General features: G+C 37.3%; 1 protein-coding gene across 1 annotated transcript in view; it reads right to left on the minus strand.

Moving 5' to 3' along the window:
* Positions 1-1,440: 1,440 nt before the first annotated feature.
* The window catches only part of LOC127649544 (helicase with zinc finger domain 2-like), a 38,783-nt gene continuing 21,319 nt past the window's right edge, over positions 1,441-18,904 (minus strand). Inside the window, 16 exon segments of the mRNA XM_052134701.1 lie at positions 1,441-3,196; positions 3,580-3,747; positions 4,210-4,372; positions 4,743-4,964; positions 5,046-5,180; positions 5,960-6,152; positions 6,460-6,579; positions 7,308-7,452; positions 7,539-7,587; positions 7,590-7,693; positions 7,812-7,949; positions 10,157-10,242; positions 10,442-14,438; positions 14,826-14,898; positions 15,075-15,867; positions 16,482-17,135. Of these exon segments, the coding sequence (XP_051990661.1) occupies positions 3,081-3,196; positions 3,580-3,747; positions 4,210-4,372; positions 4,743-4,964; positions 5,046-5,180; positions 5,960-6,152; positions 6,460-6,579; positions 7,308-7,452; positions 7,539-7,587; positions 7,590-7,693; positions 7,812-7,949; positions 10,157-10,242; positions 10,442-14,438; positions 14,826-14,898; positions 15,075-15,867; positions 16,482-17,135 (7,156 nt within the window). The 3' untranslated portion in view covers positions 1,441-3,080.

Here is an 18,904-nt window from a genome sequence, read left to right on the forward strand (position 1 = left end):
GTCATGAATGAGTGAAAATTCTGCTCCTGTGCCTGATTATCGGAAATTGCCGTTTTATTTAATGACCTTTTTCTCTGATGTAAAATCTAATAATTTAATTCCAAATTACACAATAAAATGAGCATAAGCGCTTATAATATTCCATAATTACACAAATAACACATCATCAGAAGCATTCGTGTTTTGTTTCAATATGATTATTTGTTTTAAAAAATATAAGGGGGGCATTGGGCCTGTCCCAATACTATGATTAACCTGACACAGCATCCTAAAAATGCAGAGATGATTGTGTGGACTGCAGGCCAGTGATAGGCTTATGGACAATGATTTGAAAGAGGGTGAGGGTTAATATTTTAATATAAATATTAATTAAATGCAAATATAAATTTATTTATATATGTTCTAAATTTTATTTTAATGATGCTTACACACACACACACACACACACACATATATATATGTATTATATATATATATATATATATATATATATATATATATATATATATATATATATATATATATATATATATTAATATATTTGGGGGGTTTCTTAGCAAATATTATGTATGTTATTAACTGTGATTCATTTGATCAATTAATCTGCACATTAGGTAATTCATATGAAGTAGAAAAACATTAATCGATTGACAGCTGTAGTAAAAAGTTAAATCACTAATGTGCAGAAATTAGGTGGTTGCCATTAGATACTTTAGATTATAAAAAATGTTGGGTCCTCCCTGCATCCCACACACCACCTTGCATTGCACACCCTACTTCTAGCTCCAAGTGATTCACTGGGTTGAACTAGCAGAACCTGCATTCCACCCACCCAACCTAAACTGGTGCAAGATACCTGATAGTCCCGACCAGAATGCTACTATGGGAACTAATGCAAATCAAATGGCAAGCATCTTGAAGCGATGCCGGGGTATCATTGAAAAAAATATTTTCAGCCTTTATTTGACATCACATTACCTGATGCACAAAATCTCCAATCTCAATAAAATGCCAGTTTACACCCCACCTCACTCTGCCCTCTAAAACACACCTTTTAACCCATTCTCCATACAGAACTTTCACCCCAGAGTTGTCTCAGTGATCACGTCCTCCCCCGAAGACAAGCAAACCTGGAGAAACATGGGTTTTAGATAGCAGACAGATGTTCCATCACATTCCAAGCTTTATGATGTCAAGAAGGGCCATCTCCAAATACTATGACAACTATATGAAGCCATACTTGAATAGTGGATGCGGATGCCACAGATGAGTGTGTGCACGTGCAAGCAGGGTCACTAAAATCAATGAGCAAACCAGAACTTAGAATGCGAAGACGCATACATTTTTACAAGAATCTACAACAAGGCATTGACAGTTTGAATCTACTCTTCTTAACAAATACATCCATATCAATTTTGATTCATCACGATGTTAAGGCAGCATTGAGTTTTTATTGAGTTATATTTATCATTTATCTCGCTTACACACATGGACGTCAATATTTAACCCATAAACCATAATAACGGTATCAACCAAAACAAGTATAATCAATCACCACATGACAAATAAAAGTGAAAACAAATACAACTGCAGCATAAATAAAATAAGACTCAAAAAGTAAAAAAAAATAATATATAATGTTAATACACTGTAATCTGTATAATTTATTTATGGTTCAGTGCATTGGGGAAAGTTAATTATTATTATTATTATTATTTTTTTAAATGTTTATGAAAACATATTGGCCTAATCCTTTACAGTTCCCTTGCTGTCATTTTTTGTCATGGTCATCTGATCCTGCACGTTGTTGTAATATTACAAGTATATTGCATTTATGTTGTAATAATGCTATGGTAAGGTTGTCGTACTATTCTATGCTTTAACAACATTCATGGCTTGAACAGCATTCTTATCAACTTCTTGTTTTATTACACTTGATACATTCACAGAGCACAAAGAAGTGAGCCAAGGAGACTACAAATGGCAAAATTTTGAGAAAAGGAAAACATTTTGGTATGTTTCTCACCCAAAACTGAGCATATCACTTCCAAAGACTTGGATTAAACCACTCAAGTAATATGAATTACCTTTATGATGCCTTTGTCATTTTTGGAGCTTAAGATTTCGACCCCATTGACTTTTCCATGGTTAGAGTGAGAGTTGGGATTAACAGAGTAAGGACTGTTTGACAGGAATGTTGTTCCAATATCAACAAAATATGTTGATCTAGGAACACATCCAACTTGGCAAAATCCTGGTCATATCATGCCATTTTGATGAGTCTCATCATCTGGTTTAGTTATTTTCATGTATTGAATACATGATGAATACCTGATGAATTGTTAACTGAAATATTTAGTATTTGTACTAATTTTGCACCAGGAGAATTTCTGCACCAGGGTTTGCTACATACAACTCTGCCTTACTCATTTGTTGCACTGGCATCCAATCTTCCTGGAAAGACTAAAAACACAACACATGAGCACAGTGTTTGACCCTGGACATTGATCAACATTGGACTGCAAGTTTTCTATTAGTGACTTATGAAAGCAGGTGAACCACTCACAACACAGAAAAGGGTCAGTGAATCAAAGAAAGCAGTCAGATGTCCAGGTTTAGAATATTTTTCTCCCAGTGGAAAAGAAAACATGTTAGCATCTTTGGTTGATGTTAACTCATTTTAAAAACCATTATAAAGTAGAAAAAGGCCATGGTGGCTCAGTAGGTCAAGAATTTAAATATGTTATATATAAAAATTATCTTGAGATTACATGCTTTAAAATGAAAGAAATGATCAGATATCTAATTCAAACAGCGTTTTTAAATTCAGCACCTGTTCCACGGGTCTCAGTAATTTTATGTCTGAAACCCTGAAAATGTGTTTGTACCCAGAATCTTCTAAACAATTATATAAAATTAAAAATAAAACAAACCTTCCACATTCTGACTCTAATTATAAAAATGTAGAATGTTTTACTCTCATTTTGAAATGAAATGAGATGATGCACTGAATTTGGAATGTATGATTAAAAATATAAAAACATGAAAAAAGTTACACTAATAAAAAAAATGCTGGAAGATCAATTGCTGATATGGTGCACTGTTATCTGGTTTGCAGAGACCACACAGCCACGACTTGAATAATGTTTCAGTAGTTTCGTCCATGCATGGCTGCAGTTCAGTAACTCTTGATTACCTATAAATAAATACAAAAACAATACATTAAGCAACAACCAACCAACCATAAATACTATAAATCTACCTGACCACTGTCATTTCCTATTTTAAATACATATTAAACTTTTTAAACTTTTGTACTATATAGCAGGCCACTAACACAAATCATTATGTTTAAAAAAAAAAATAGGATAATAAAATAGCTGATAAGATATAATCTGATGTTTTGGTTGATCATTTGATTACATGTCTTTCATAGTAAACTACTCTCATATCAACCTTTATTCAGTGCATTAATAGGCCCAGTATAGGCTAGGCTAGTTTGCTGTAAGTTTTGCGTAACAAATGGTACAATTGACTACAACCACTAATGTTACTATTGTAAATTAATTGAGGCATTACCCAAAATACATAGCCCATCCTGTGCTCTTGTGATGCCCACATTGATCTGGTTTTCATCACCCACAAAGCCGATATGTTTGGAAAGCCATTCCTTGGAGGGCATAGGTTCAATCTCTTCACTGGGGCAGGAGCGAACCATCGACAAAATCACATACCTCCACTCACTACCTGCAATCACATCATCATCCTCATCATCACATGCTCATATAATGCAGATTGAAGAGGGACATAAATATAATTTAATTATTAGTACAGAGCTCGTACCCCACAGCTACTCCTAATTATCCCAAGCAAAGACAACACAAGAGATCAAATGTATCTCTTCTAATCAGAGTTTTTGTCCTCACCAGTCGCAGCAAGCGGCGTATAATTGTACATTACTCATAAAAAAAATTCTGACTGTGATTGTGCTGCAGTTACACATTGTCACATAGCAGTTTCACATTCAATATAGACAATCAAACTGTCACTTGAATCTAATCATGTTACACGTTCTTATTTGTTTCACTTTTTTCCCCAAGTAAAACTCTTTATAATCTTTGCAAACAGTTTGGCTATACACTATAACTTTCGTCATACCAATAAAGCAAATTTGACACAGAATCATAGAATTATTTCAGAGGATATTACCTTGACTCTTCGTAATGGTGGTGACAGTGACTCTTTTGAGATTTATACCAGTGGACTGGAGTCTTTCTCTGATCTGGGCCACTTGTGCATTATATGGTGAGAGTATGGCAATCTCCTCCTGCCTTACACGGCCAACAGATACCAACTGACCACAAATCTCAACCTGCACAACAACACAAAAGGGTCCTTCAAGCACATCAAGGCTACATGGCAATCACACCTGGCATTAACATGTGGCACTTGGACAATAATGTGTTGATCAGATATGGTGAACCACATGAGACGACTTAAAATTGTATGGGATAGGTAGCATTATTTGATATAATTTCATTAAATGGGCTGTAAAGGATTAAAGGGCATTAAGGATGACGCCTCTTTACCCAGTTGCACTTTGTGGATCCCTCTAGGTTAATCTATTCATCATCTAAACCAATCACCATTGAAGTAAAAAAGTTTCTTTTGTCAAAGTCTGCAAAAGTGACAGAAGTTGACACTGAACTGTAAACACAAGCACATACTAAGCTTCCACTTACAGCCTTTTTAACCTCTGCAAGGTTGGCTTTTGAGTTCTCATTCCCACGGGCAGTTGAAACAACCAGACTGATTTCAACTCCTTGTATGTCTCCAAACAGAATGTGTTTACTTTTTCTCTCTCTGTCCGTCTCAGTGTGCAGCATGCTGGTCCGTTCATCTACTTTAGTTTTCAGCTTACCATGGTAGTACACCATTGATGGGAATTTGCAGATCTCTTCATGCTAAAGAAAGAATCCATAGTCAACTTAATGCATGCAAGAGTATGTTTGCATAGCATGTATATGTGGGTATAAGTTTTGTACCATTCTGTACTGGGTGTCCAGCAGTAGTGCTTTAGACATGTAGCGTTCAAACAGAGAATGTGTCATGCCAAGTTTCCGCACATGTTCATTCTTCACGATCGGACGCAACTGCTTGTGATCCCCCAACAGTACAACCTGCAGGAAGGAAATTATTATTTGCACTGTAATTGATAATTCAGCTGATGTTTTGGTTTTTCATTTGATTATAATTGTTTCATAGTAAATTACTCTCATATCAACCTTTTATTTAGTGCATTCATTGGCCTAACACAGGCTAGGCTAGTTTGCAGTAAGTTGTGCAGTACTACTGTCTACAATTTATGTCAATTTTGTCCTGCATTTAACAGATGGAACATTTACACTCACTGAGCACTTTATTAGGAACACCTGTATACCTACATATTCATGCTGATTATCTAATCAGCCAATCGTGTGGCAGCAGTGCAATGCATAAAATCATGCAGATTGGAGTCAGGAGCTTCAGTTAATGTTCACATCAACCATCAGAATGGGGAAAAAACATTTGATAACAGTAAATTTGACTCTGGCATGACTTTTGATGTCAGATGTGCTGGTTTGAGCATTTCTGTAACTGCTGATCTCCTGAGATTTTCACAGACAACAGTCTTTTTCTGAGAGTTTACTCCATGCCAAAAACAAAAAACATCCAGTGAGCAGCTGCTGATGGAAATGCCTTTTCCAGACTGGTTCAAGCTGACAGAAAGGCTATAGTAACTCAGAGAACCACTCTGTACAATTTTAGTGAGCAGAATAGCATCTCAGAATGCACAACACGTTGAACCCAGAAGACCCCATCGGGCACATTATTAGGAACATAGAGTTGCTAATAAAGTGCTCAATGAGTGTATTTAAAAGTTTATGTATGGATTAGATGAGTCAAGAGTCACTCTGACCTTCTCAGGTTTGAAGCTGACCAATGGGACAAGCGTCTGGGGTTCTGTTGCCATGGCGCACTCATCGATGAGGATCTGTCGTGCATTGAATGTCTTTGTGAGGTTAGGGGAGGCAGCAGCCGTGCAAGTGCACAGAATAACATCATGCCTTTCCAATTCATACAGGCGTGCAGCATTTAGTAGCTTCTTATAGCTGAGGATAGACACAGTGAAGTCTCAATTTCACACACATGCACACCGATGTGCAAACATGCATAATACCAGTCAAAGGTTTTGGACACCTGACTCAATGAAATGGTTTATTGCTAAAATGCTTCAAATATGTTTTGGATATAAATATAAATCATTGTCAATTTTACATGTAATTTATACAAAATTTATATTTCATAACAAAACTAATATTGAGCAGTTGAACTGGTGAGTTACAGAAAAACAGCCAACAAGTGCCCAACATACATGGGGAGTCCTTCAAGAGTGTTACAACAGAAACAAATTCTTACTCTTCTACATCCTCATCTGTGAGTGTATTAGGATTATTGGCGATTCTTTCATCAAAGTCCAATATTGCTTGGGAATTAGGGTTGTGACACCCCCGAATCCTGTGATGAAGTGATATGTCCCTAAACATAAGAATGTGAAGAGCTTTAGTATGGCAAAGATAAACTCTGCAATTATACATTATTTGTAGAGTTTTGAAGTTGCTGAGTATTGTAGAGATTGGATTGCAGAGTGTGGCGTAGTAGCTAAAGTTCAAGGCTGGTAACCTTGCAAGAAGTGAGCCTTTAGATATCAACATTGTGCCCTTCTAGCAGGCCAAGGGGGATTGTCCCTGAAATAATTATACTTAAAGTTCCGTTGGATAAGTGTTGGCTACATGACTATTGTACATACAAAAGCAATTGATCTGGAAAACTGGCTTCATATAACATTAATCTTACCAGTTAAGAAAGCATTTGATCACATCACTTAGCAAGTAACAGTTTCCGTTCATTTGTTGAGTATGTTTAACCCTAATTCTTACTCCTGTTTTGAATTGTGAATTTCTGTTCACTTTCACACTGAGAATATAATAATATATTATATTCTCCAGTGTGGGAAAGCATTGACAACAAGGTTGTTTGTGTGTCCAACAGTTGGGTTGACAGTCACTCTCCACTCAGCTCTCCTCACCTAGCTACTGACATTTTCATGCTTTGATTTGGTTGAATTTTCCTGAAATTTATGTAAAACTGTTATGTGGCCAACAAAGGTTGAACAAGTATATTCCTGTGCAATTATATAAAATTAACATCTGTTAATAAGATGAGTGACATGATGTAAAACAAAACGTTTGGTTCATTTGCAGTACTTAAGCTCAGGTTTAGACTTTTCTTGGCGCAGTGATTTGTGGGATAACTGGAGGTCGCTGCCAGGGTAAGGGTACTCTTGCATTTCCATCTGTCTGCTGTACACACGTAATATCTTCAACTCCTCCCCAAACCTCAGCAAGCATTCTGTGTACACAATCAAACAGAAGCACATAAATATACAAACAAAGACTCATCTGTCATGCAAGTTCTCAAATATACACAGTAGTTACCTGCAACTACATCTACAGACTTGTTTGAGGGTCCACAGTACAGAATAACATCTCTCTTCTCTTTTCTTTGAACTCCTTCAGCTTTCGAGGTTTTTTAGCGTTTAGCTGAGAGAACCAGTACACTATGTAAGCTCCAACAACAGTTTTTCCTGTTCCTATAAAGAAGCACATACAAAAGACTGTTTTAATGTTTCTCTCTGAGGGCATTAAGTTAAAAAAGATATAAATCTTTGATCATAATCTAAAAAACTGTGTATGCTCAGAGAGTGTAACCTGGAGGGCCTTGAATGAGGGTGAATGTGCCATTCAGTGCTTTTTCCAAAGCATTAAACTGGCTTTCATTCAGTGGAGGCAGACCTACTGGTACTGGCTTTCTCAAAAGCTCATACCGCAATACAACTTGTTCAGCACCTGTAAATTGATACACACAAAAATACTTTGAAATTAAATGACATGTTGTCCATTAGTTATAGTGTAAATATAGAATTTTCGGCTCACATTATTATGACTTGGTTCACTGAATTATTAACCTAATGTTCCAAGTTCAATATAAGTCAAGCTCTATCAAAGGCATTTGTGGCATGATGCTGATTACCACAAAAATAATACCTCCTGAGACCCAAGAGCAGGGGTGTAGATTCCGGGGGGAGGTAACCCCCAAATAATCAAAACAAGCAAGTACAACCACCCATTATTTATACCATAATCAATGAAAAAATGTAAATGCTTCACACTGCAACCCCACCCTTGTTCAAGGCAAATATTCGCCCTTGCCCGAGCATGTCTGCTGTGTGCATGCTGATTCCATTCAACTTTTTCTTTGACCAAATTCTTTAAAAAAAAAAAATTTGATATACTATGGAACTTAGTTGTAAAATTTTAATAATAACAAGCTATAGAAAGTTTAAAAAAATTAAAACATTCCTGGAGTATTGTTTATTCATCTTTTTGAGACATTACAGACAATACATCAGAAATCAGCATAAATAATTGGGATTTAAAGTTATAGCAGCAGCATCTAATCACTGCCAACCATGTTTAAATAAAATTTTGCATGAAAAATTCTGAATCTATGTACTGATTACCATTGTCCCATGTCTGCCAAACATGTTGAGTGTTGAACATCATCTGCAGCCCAAAACTGAACTTTCGATAGAAAGTTTAGATTGAATGCACATAGCGGCTATAGAGAGTTAGGATGCCCCCTTTTAGTGAATGACTTAACCTCCAGTGTGCTGTCTGAAATGCACTTTTTTCATCCTAACTCCGTATACAGCCTCTGAAAGCAACATTTTCCAGCATCCATTGATTCTCAATGTGATAATGCACAGTGAATATAGGATATTTTAAGTGAAAATGAGCATACAGTCCATGTAGAGAGTTGTTGTGTTTAAAATAAATTGCTCTAATTTTAAAAATGGATAAAAATAGAGACTAATCTTTTGACTCAAACAGGTTTCAATGTAAAAATTGAATTACGTTTCTTACTAGATGTAGTTTTGTTGGCGTCTCTACCAAAGACAAACTCTGTTGTGATCAGCGCCATGTTGTTTTGTCCAATGACTCCGTACGTCAAAAGGTTAATCCTTTACTGACTGCACAGAGTCTCCTGAACGGAGATCAGTCGGTATAAATTAAATGAAATAATTAATTGTGTGTAGTGAAGCAAAAAATAGGGTTAGAAGAAAGCATTTACAATGGAAGTCAATTGTGTCTGTCTGGAGGGCTTAAAGAGATGAAAATTCTGATGAAATTCTGTTATTATTTACTCATTCTCCTTTTGTTCCAAACACTTATGACTTTCTTCCATGGAACATGAGAGATGTTAGGCAGTGTGTTTGTCTTGGTCACCATTAACATTCATCTGCTTTTTTATACAATGAAAGAGTCAGGTGACTGAAGCTATATTTCTGCCAAGCATCTCCATTTATGTTCCACAGGAGAAAGAATGTCATATTGGTTTGGAACAACTAGAGGGTGATTAAATAATGACAGAGTTTTCATTTTTGGTTATTGTATCCTAGAGCAGACAAAATGCGAAAATTACATGGTTTACTGGCTTCAAGTCATCAAGACAACAAAATTGAACTTAAAACAGAAATGGTTGAAAAAAAATTTTATCAGACTTGATTCATGTTTACACAAATTATGTTTAATTATTATGCAGATTTGAAACATTTGCATTGCATTTTACTGGTTTGTAAATGTGCTTCATTTTCTTCCATTGTAACTGCCATACTGTACATTGTAAGTGCCATTCTGTACGATACTGAGATTTTTGCTTTGTTAAAGAAAATTATGAATGAGTTAAATAATTTTTTAGTTGTAATCAACATTATGCCACAAATGCTGTCAAAGAGCTTAACATGTATCGAACCCGGAATATTTCTTTAAATAAAGAATAAGAAAAACCACTCTTAAAATTTTACAAAATGATGATAAATTATAAGACACATGAGGAACCTGTCCAGGTATATTATAAACAAATAAACACAAGCATAGAAATATAGATAATAACTGTTGCTCGAAATTATTATTAAATATAACATTTCAATAATTAAATAATATAACAGTCTTCTGCCATATAACATTATTTCCTGTAAATGTCATACACGTACCTTTTTTCAGAATCCGTTGTCCTAGTGCAATGTTCTTAACAAGATCATTAGCATTTGTTAAATTATTCACTGCACTTTCCTTTCGTCTAGATGAATCAAGCAAAATAGATCACACATTACATCACTGTTTTTTCACCAGCAGTGTAATTTGTTTGCCTCTTTACATTTAACTAAATGTTTTTATTACATGATTAATAAATACACATATGTATCATATACATATTTATATAATATAGCCTGAAGAGTTATGGTGTCATTTTATAGGCTGTTGTGTAACAAGCTTACATGTCTGGAAGGAGTTTTGGAATCACTTCAACTGTGAACGTGGGATCCATCTTGGCTTTTGAAATGTCCATGGATGCATAGTTTATTTTAAAGTGAATAATTTTTTTTCTTTTTTTTTTTTCCGGTGTATCCAAACAGTGAGTTGTGACGCCATGGGCCACCCATGTGTAGTGCTCTGGATCTACCTCTGACTGATCTGGTGTGATCGGCTTCAGAACTCTTTTTCGAATACAGAGCAAACACTTTGCCAGGTCAAATTCGATTGCCCATGTCTTGACATATTCTACAGGCAGAGAGAAGGTTCCAGTTCGTTCATCACCCCATGCTATGCCTACATTCTCTATCACAATACAATCACTATCGTCCACAGCTGTTGCAGCAGATTCCATTTCACAGATGGGCTTCCATATCTGCACATAATCCTCCACATTTACATAGGAACCTTTGGATGGGTGACTTGCACGTTTGGAAAAGCATTTAATAGGATTATGAGTGTGTTCTACACATATCTCAAAGCTTGAACTCACACTCAGTAATTGCACAATCGGCAACCAATAGCCTCTTTCCCTCTCTGAGGTCAGCTGGACTTGCACAGTGTCTCCAACTTTCAGATAGTGTGTTAGGATTTTATGATCCCTAATATCCAATTGCACTTCATCTGCCTCACAATGCTCTATCACATCTGCTCCCTGTATTAGGCACTTCGCCTCTTCCCACTTTTCTTCTCTCACTGCCTCAACAATGGCGTGCCAGGTACTCTTCTGTATTTCTGAACAGAATCTCTGGTTCCTCACTGGGTTCGGGTTTACGTTCAGTGAGTATATCCGTTTTTTCCAAGTCAGCGTCATTTGTTTTAGTTTCCTGTCATATACCGGTTGATCCTCTAGCTGCAAATCTCTGTACAAAACAGGAAGTTTGTCTGGGAAGGTTCCTTTGTCAAATGGAAATGATAATTTAAAGCTTTCGCTCTCAGGCCGAACAACTGTGACAAAAGCCAATTTGTATGTGCTCTGTTTCTGTAGACTGATGGCGAGACAAAGTGACTCCGCTTTACTCTCGTACTCCTGTGCCCTTCTTTCTCCACTTTTACACTTGTCACACAAAAATTCAATGTCTGTCTTTGAGTACTCAACAGGACTATTGCTGAGAACTGCATGCACTAGCCTCTGAAGTACCACATCAATGTACCGCCGGATAGGTGAGGATGCATGCGTGTATGTGTCCAGATGTAATGAATAGTGCCCAACTAAAGCATCTTGGCAGGAGAGTGAACGAATGTAGTAAGCTTTGTTGAGAATGGCCTTTAACTGATCAGTCACTTCATGCAACTGTGGATGGAGGTCATCTGTGGAAATTATGTCAGCCATTTTGTAAAAGTCACATTCAGTAGCAGCTGACTTAATCTTTTCCCATAAAGATTTTAGAATTATGAATTTGTTCTCTTGATTGTTCAAGTCCAGATGTTGAAACCCAAGCTCCTCGTGATCTCTCTTAAGTCTCCTTACCAGTTCAGGTGTAGCTGTCAGTGGGCAGCTAAAAGTGTTTAAGGAAGTAGTTAATGGACTCATCAGGTGATCACTAGCTTCTTTCAATATCAGATTCAGCTCCTCCATCATTAACTTGCATTTGCTGTCTTCTGTTAAACCTAGATCTGCAGCAGTGGACGTGTCAACTATTCGTCTCTTTTGCCTGTGATCAGATGCAAACTGGAAAGCCTCAATGATGCAGCCTTTTAAAGAATCAGTCATCCTTTCATTTGCGATTGACAGGTTGATGATGTTGTCAACTTCACTATAGGGCAATAGCCTGCTTAACTTTATGGAGGAAAGCACCAACTTTTGCTCTACAATTTTGTATGTCTTCTTTTCCACTTTCAGAAGTAAAGAAATAGCCCGATGATTTTGGCCTGGAATCAAACTCCACATGCTTGATTGTGCTCCCAAATTTTGAAAATTGTTCCCAGAGACATCTGCTTTGTGAACTCCAATTTCAAAATGATATTCAGAGTAACTGACAGAGATGGCATCTCGTAGGTAGGTTGATAAAGGGCTGGGATTTGTGTCAGGGTTAGGATTACTGTAAACACTGAAGGTAATTGTGTTACTCAGGTCCACTCGGTTTCTGTCAATGTGATATGTCAGGTTTGAGGAGAGAGGAATTAGCTCTGTGTGACGATTACTGATCTTCTCTAATTCATCTGCTGTAGGAGGAGCCTGACATCTCAAAGGAGTGCAAAGTTTAGTATTCATGTTCTCGGTCAAAAATTTTGACAACTCATTGTTAAACATTATGTTTAGCTCTTCAATCATCAAATGAGCTTCTCTTTCCCCTGGCTTCCGATGTTTATCAGGTTGGGCATAGTTCCAGTTTTCTTTAAGTCTAGCTTTGCGTTGTGTTCTTGCAAAAAGGTAAGCCACTCTGACACAGTCCTCCAATGTTGTAAATCTTAGCTTACCATCACACTGACTTATTATACCCTCAGCCTCATCGTAGGTCAGCTGCCTTTTAGATTTTACCATAGAGAGGTGTAAGGTCCTTTCTGTGATAATGCCTGAGTCCTTTTCCACTTTGACAATGACTGAAATGGCTTTACGATCTTTTCCTGGGATGAGACTCCAAAAGTTGGTGGTAAGATGTTTTGGGAACATGGTATGTTCTTCTTTAGGGCTGTAAAAAGTTGCTCCCAATTCTTTTGCGGAGTTATCAAGAGGACTGTCCTTAGGCACAAAACTAGCCACATCAGCAACATGAACCCCTATTTCATAGCAGTTTCCCAGATTTGTAACACTGATGGCATCATCCAAGTTTCTGGCCTTGGCTCCATCAACAGTGAAGGTTTGTGCATCTTTGAAATTTTGTCTTTTGCTGTCATCAGTTTTGTCAAATTCTGTGTCTAAAAATGCATCTTCTTCTATCAGAGGAGTTGAACCTAGGTTGTATTCTAATTTCAAAATCTGTAGTCCCTCCTCTAAAGTTGTCCCAATAGGTAGTACATTTGTAACATTGCCTAGCGGGAAGTAACAGTGGGCTTTCCAGCACAAAATCCTAACAACAAAAACATATTCCTGTTTTGTGTGCTCATCAACAGGAAAATATCTTGTCAATGTCCACTTGTCCTTGACAAATTTCCATATTGGAATGAAATTCCGAGACTTCTTGCTTACCAAGACACATATTTTGGTGGTGTTGATGCTGAAAGGTATCATTATCTTTGTGAGAAAGGTTTTATCATTTTTCTGTTTCCGTTTTTGGTAATTTTCAACCTCTAAGGAGCACACAATTTCAGAGGAAGATGCTGCACTATTTGTGGCACCCAAAACTCTCCCAGTAAGACTGCCTTTATCAGGTCGTGGGCCAATCTCCACCACAACTTCATCTCCAGGGAAACACATGCCAATGTTTTTCCTCCCTTTAATGTAAATGCGTTCAGATGGTTTGTCATAAGGTATTACATAACCTGACTGGTATCCCTCCATCTCCATTTCTCCATGCTTATAGATAGCAGGCTGTTTCCTGACAAGCTCCAGCAGGTCTTCCTTTTCAGTTGAGGAGTATAAAACCCTTTTGTGATCTTTATTACTTTCATTCTCTGCATCTGAGTCTTGCACATCAGGATCATAGTCATCCATCTCTTTCAATATAAGATCAGTTTCAGCCTGGGTAGGTGCATCATTCTCAGATTTTTCTACCCTTTCTTTCTTCTGAAATTTTGAAATTTCCAGAATTTCCTGTTGTAGGAAGTCTCTGGTCAAATGATCAGGTTTGGCACTGCCCTTGCTGATGCAATGTTCAATGTAGGCCCTCCAGATTCTTGAGCACTTTCCAAAACAACAAAGAGCTCCAGCATCTCCAACCACAACCACCAGTGATTGGGCTCTGGTTAGGGCGGTGTTCAGTGCACGAATGTCATCAAAAAACTCTAGACAGCTTGACTCTGATTGGAGAAGTCTGTCTCTAGTCTGAACTGTTGTTATGATAATGACCCTGAACTGCTTCCCTAAAGAAACAAGGTGTTTTAGTAGGTTTTTCAATAATTAAAAAAATAAATATATATATATAACAATAAACATAATTTATGACTTGTATATGATTAGAGTAGCTTTACTGGGATAGTTCACCCACAAATGAAAAATCTGTCATAATTAACTCACCCTCATGTTTTTCACTTTTTCTTCCATGGAACACAAAATAAGATGCTGGGTAGAATGCTAGGAACTGCCTAGCCTCAGTAACCTATTCAGTCTGCCTAACATTTGCTTTTGTGACAGAATTGTCATTTTTGGGTGAAGTAATCCTTAAAAACGTTGCTTATAAATGTCAAAATTGCATATCATACAAATCCAAAGTATGTATTTATCAACGCAGCAGTGTTCTGAACACATACCTTGAATGTTTGCCAAATTCTGTACAGAAACTTGAATTTTATTCTGCCGGAGTTGGTATTTCATGACCTCAACCTGAAGAAATTAAAGATACTTTGATGTAACTTGAACCCCACTTTTATCACATCAGTGCTTGATTAGTAGTTGTTAATTATTTTCATTCTCTTAGAGCATGTGTCTTTGTGCAGTGATATTACAGAATGTTACGCAAGTATTTGTCATGACTTATCAAAGTGATAAACACTGGGTACCTGCTGGCCTTCACTTAGAACACAGATATCCATTGGTTCTCTTTCACCCCATTCCATTGGCCAATCTGTCACAAGCCCTTGGATCACATTTATCACACTAGTAACCTCTGCACGGTTGCACCAGGACATGGAGCTTGAGTTCAAATTGCATTCTCCTCTGACATGCTGGAAGATCAGGGGATGTAGCCTGGGATGGGGAGGGACATCTCCTATAGCCTTGATGCCATCGCTCACATAGAAGTGGGTGGATACAAAGTCCACTATTTCTGCTGTGGAACGGTAGTTCTCATTAAAGATCACTCTGCTTCTCTTGGCAATATTGCTGCTTTGATCTTGATAGTAGCGGAAGAGGCGGTTGAGCAATGTGTGTTCTGATCGCTTGTCATCGGTCACAGAGAAAAGTTTTGGAGCCATTTGCATGTGGTCACCTGCTAACACAACTCGAGTGTGTTTGTCTGCTAAGCCTAGAGCCATGAGTGCTTCACCCTCCAACATCTGAGATGCCTCATCAATCAGGATATGGCTGAAAAAATCTGCAGGAAGCTTCAGCTCACGGAGATGACGTGCCATTGATGTGGTAGTTATGATGATGTTGTTTGACTCTAGATGGGAGCGTGCTGGGAGAATGAAGGACTGTCCATCATTAGAGCAGAGACAGTATTTGCGAGTGATGTCATCGGTTGCTTTGATGGATTTCCCACCCTTATTTGCCTTTATCCTGAGTAGTTTGAGGTCTGGATGTCCATTTGTAATATATGGATGGAAGTGAATTCTGACATATAAATCTGCCGAGCTACAGGGAACAACACTCAAAATTTAATTTCTTAAAAAGTACTGTGCAAAATCGGAGGCATATTAGAAAAGATCAAATTTAGATTTTCAAACATTCCTTTTGCAAATAGAATAGAAGTAGAACATTGATTCTTTCAACAAATGGTATGGCCCCCAGAGAGCCCAGATCTCAACATCGAGTCAGTCTGGAATTACATGAAGAGACAGCCTAAATATACCGAACTGTGACAAGTTTTCCAAGAGGCTTGGAACTACATATCTACCAACAACCTCGTAAAACTGTGTGCAAGTTTACCTAGGGAATTGGTGCTGTTTTTAAAAGCATAGGGTGGTCAACCAAATATTTATTAAGTTTAAGTTAATTGATAGAAAAATAATTCATGGCATTCTCTCTCTACATTATTTTTCACAACTGCCTAAAACTTTCGCTCAGTACTATATGTAGATTTTGATAGAGAGGTGCTTTTACATTCACAGGAGATTAGTTGTTCCTATTTGTTTTTATTCTTCTTGTTGCAAATAAACATCTGAATATATTGCAATTCATTGCAGTATACAGCGCTATGGAATAATAATCTATAATATATAATAACTGTTTATTTATTGGCAGATTACCTGTTAGAATGAGTGCAGATGAGCACTCTGGTTTGGGGCTGGCTGGCCAACTTTTTGGCTGCTGAAGCGAGACAGAGTGTCTTCCCAGTGCCAAACGGGCCGTATATCAGCAAGGGAGCAGCAACCTTGCTACCCTCACACTTACCAAGGATGAAGTTCAGGGCAATTTGCTGTTTGTTGTTCAGTTCAGACTGTTTGGTTTTGTTTACAGGGACACAACAGTTACTGAGGTCAGGCAGAACAAAGTGCAAGTATGGTAGGAGGTCAATAGCCTGGTGCATCTGACAGAACCACAGTCTGTTCAGTTGAAACTGAACCTCCATTTCACACCTACTTTCTTTCTTCAATTGTAGCTCAGACACACAAGGTGCAGACAGCTCAAGGCTGATGTGACCCTCATCTGTGGCCTGCCTGCACACCAATGCCTCATACACTCGGTTACTGTTCTCCACTGACATACAAGTAATGTTGCCCTTTGCTGCCGTGGTGTTCACCAAAGCCATCTCCACCCCTCGTTTCAGCATCAGCCCTTCTGGAGAGTCTGGTGTGAGTGAACAAGAGACCTTGAGAGTGGCAAAGAGCTTCCCTGGAGCAGCAATAAACCTCGTTTGACGTTGATGTTGTGAGAGAGACACGCTTCCACAAATATTTAATCTGCAGGTTTGGAAGAAGCAGCAAACAGAAGCAACCATCAATATACTGTAGTTAGAAGCATCAATTATAGAGCCACATTGTATCTTAAACACAATCCCAACAATCAGAGGTTCCCAAGGTAACTTACCAAGTTTCATTTAAGTAAGCAAAAGCATTTCCAAGAAATAGCTTTACTCTCTGTTTGTCGTTTTCACAGTACAATTTGTTAATATGTTGTAGTAAAAGACCCATACTTTCTTCATAAAAATACATTCAACTTTGCATTGTCTATTTCAATCTAGCTAGAAACAAAATAGACGATTTAAAGTTTAATGTAATATTCTAAAAATGTCTCTTGTGTTGGTCTAAACGTTAACCACATGGTTATTTATTACATATTTTTTAGTGTGCAAGCATTTTTCTTACATTTAATGCTATTTTTTGGACTCAGCGCCTTATAAACATTGGTCTGGTGAGTGTCTGTTTACAAAGACAATGAAGGACATCTGACCCAAATTTGGTGAGGATTAGACTAAATTAGTGGGAGGAATAGAGAAAACCATTTACAATTCATTTAAAATATCAAATATCAGGCAATTTGTTGTCCTTGGATCTAAAAAAATCTGGGTATTTTTGTACTCCATACGTACGTTCCAAGAAGTAAAAAACAGGTTTAATATGAAGAGAGATTCTCTGATTTCACTAAGAGTGAATTGCATCCAGTAAAAGTACCATATATATTCAGTCTATATATTAGTGTATATACTGTAGTCTGTGCTGGTTTAGTGCTTTATTCACTAAAGGAATTATACAGATGAGGATATGGCGCAAATGTGGTCACAAAATCTGTGCAGAATGACATTAGCATGCACAATTCTGATCTTGCGGGCCGTTCTGAGCGCTATATGCAGAGGATGCAGCAGATCACCCTATTTGATACACCCTGACGGACTGCACAGCATCATTGTGATCGTCATTGAGACTCATGAATCATCTCTTAAACATACTGAAAATGTGCTTGACTACACCACACATCTGGATATATGCCAGATGATAAAGCTCTTCTCCATCTAATCATAATTGAACCAAATACTGCCATGATCAATTGAAAATGTATACAAACACTTTTGATTAAAATTCAGTTTACCACCTGCTTTCCTTAGACTGAGCGTGATGATTATTTTGCTGGACAGAGTTTTGTGAATAAAGCACAATCGACAGTATAATGAGCCTAACAGAGATATTTCAGCACTAATTGAAACTGCATAAACTAGATTGAAAGTGGTTAGTGAATAAGATGCAGGTTTTTTCAATAACACTCTGGACCACATGCAAAAGCTGTCTATGGAATATGGCCAACATTATTTTGTCCGAGTTATTAATCTGGATCATTGACAAAAGTGTTGGCATTGAGTCAAATCGAGTTCATTCACCTCTGCATGTAGAAATAATTTAATCTCTTTACTATTTTAGCAAAGCATAACAACAGCATTTGCAGCCTTGCCCATGCTTCATCCAATCATGGCAACTCAGGACTTTACATTTACATTGTTATGTAAATGTAAACTTTGCAATGTAAATGTAAACTTTGCAAATAGTGCTATAAACAAGGTTCTTACACTTTTTGACCTATGAATTGTTTCCATGACGTCGAGCAGTTTGTGATTACTGGAAAAATTCTAATTCAGACCAATTCGCTGATTCCTCAATTCGATATTTCCAGGTTTCTATTCAGAGTATGTCTATCTGGGGAACCCTGATCAGTAATTTAGGGATATGGTTTGCATTCA

The sequence above is a fragment of the Xyrauchen texanus genome, chromosome 9 (genome assembly GCF_025860055.1).
Source record: "Xyrauchen texanus isolate HMW12.3.18 chromosome 9, RBS_HiC_50CHRs, whole genome shotgun sequence".
Lineage (NCBI taxonomy): Eukaryota > Metazoa > Chordata > Actinopteri > Cypriniformes > Catostomidae > Xyrauchen > Xyrauchen texanus.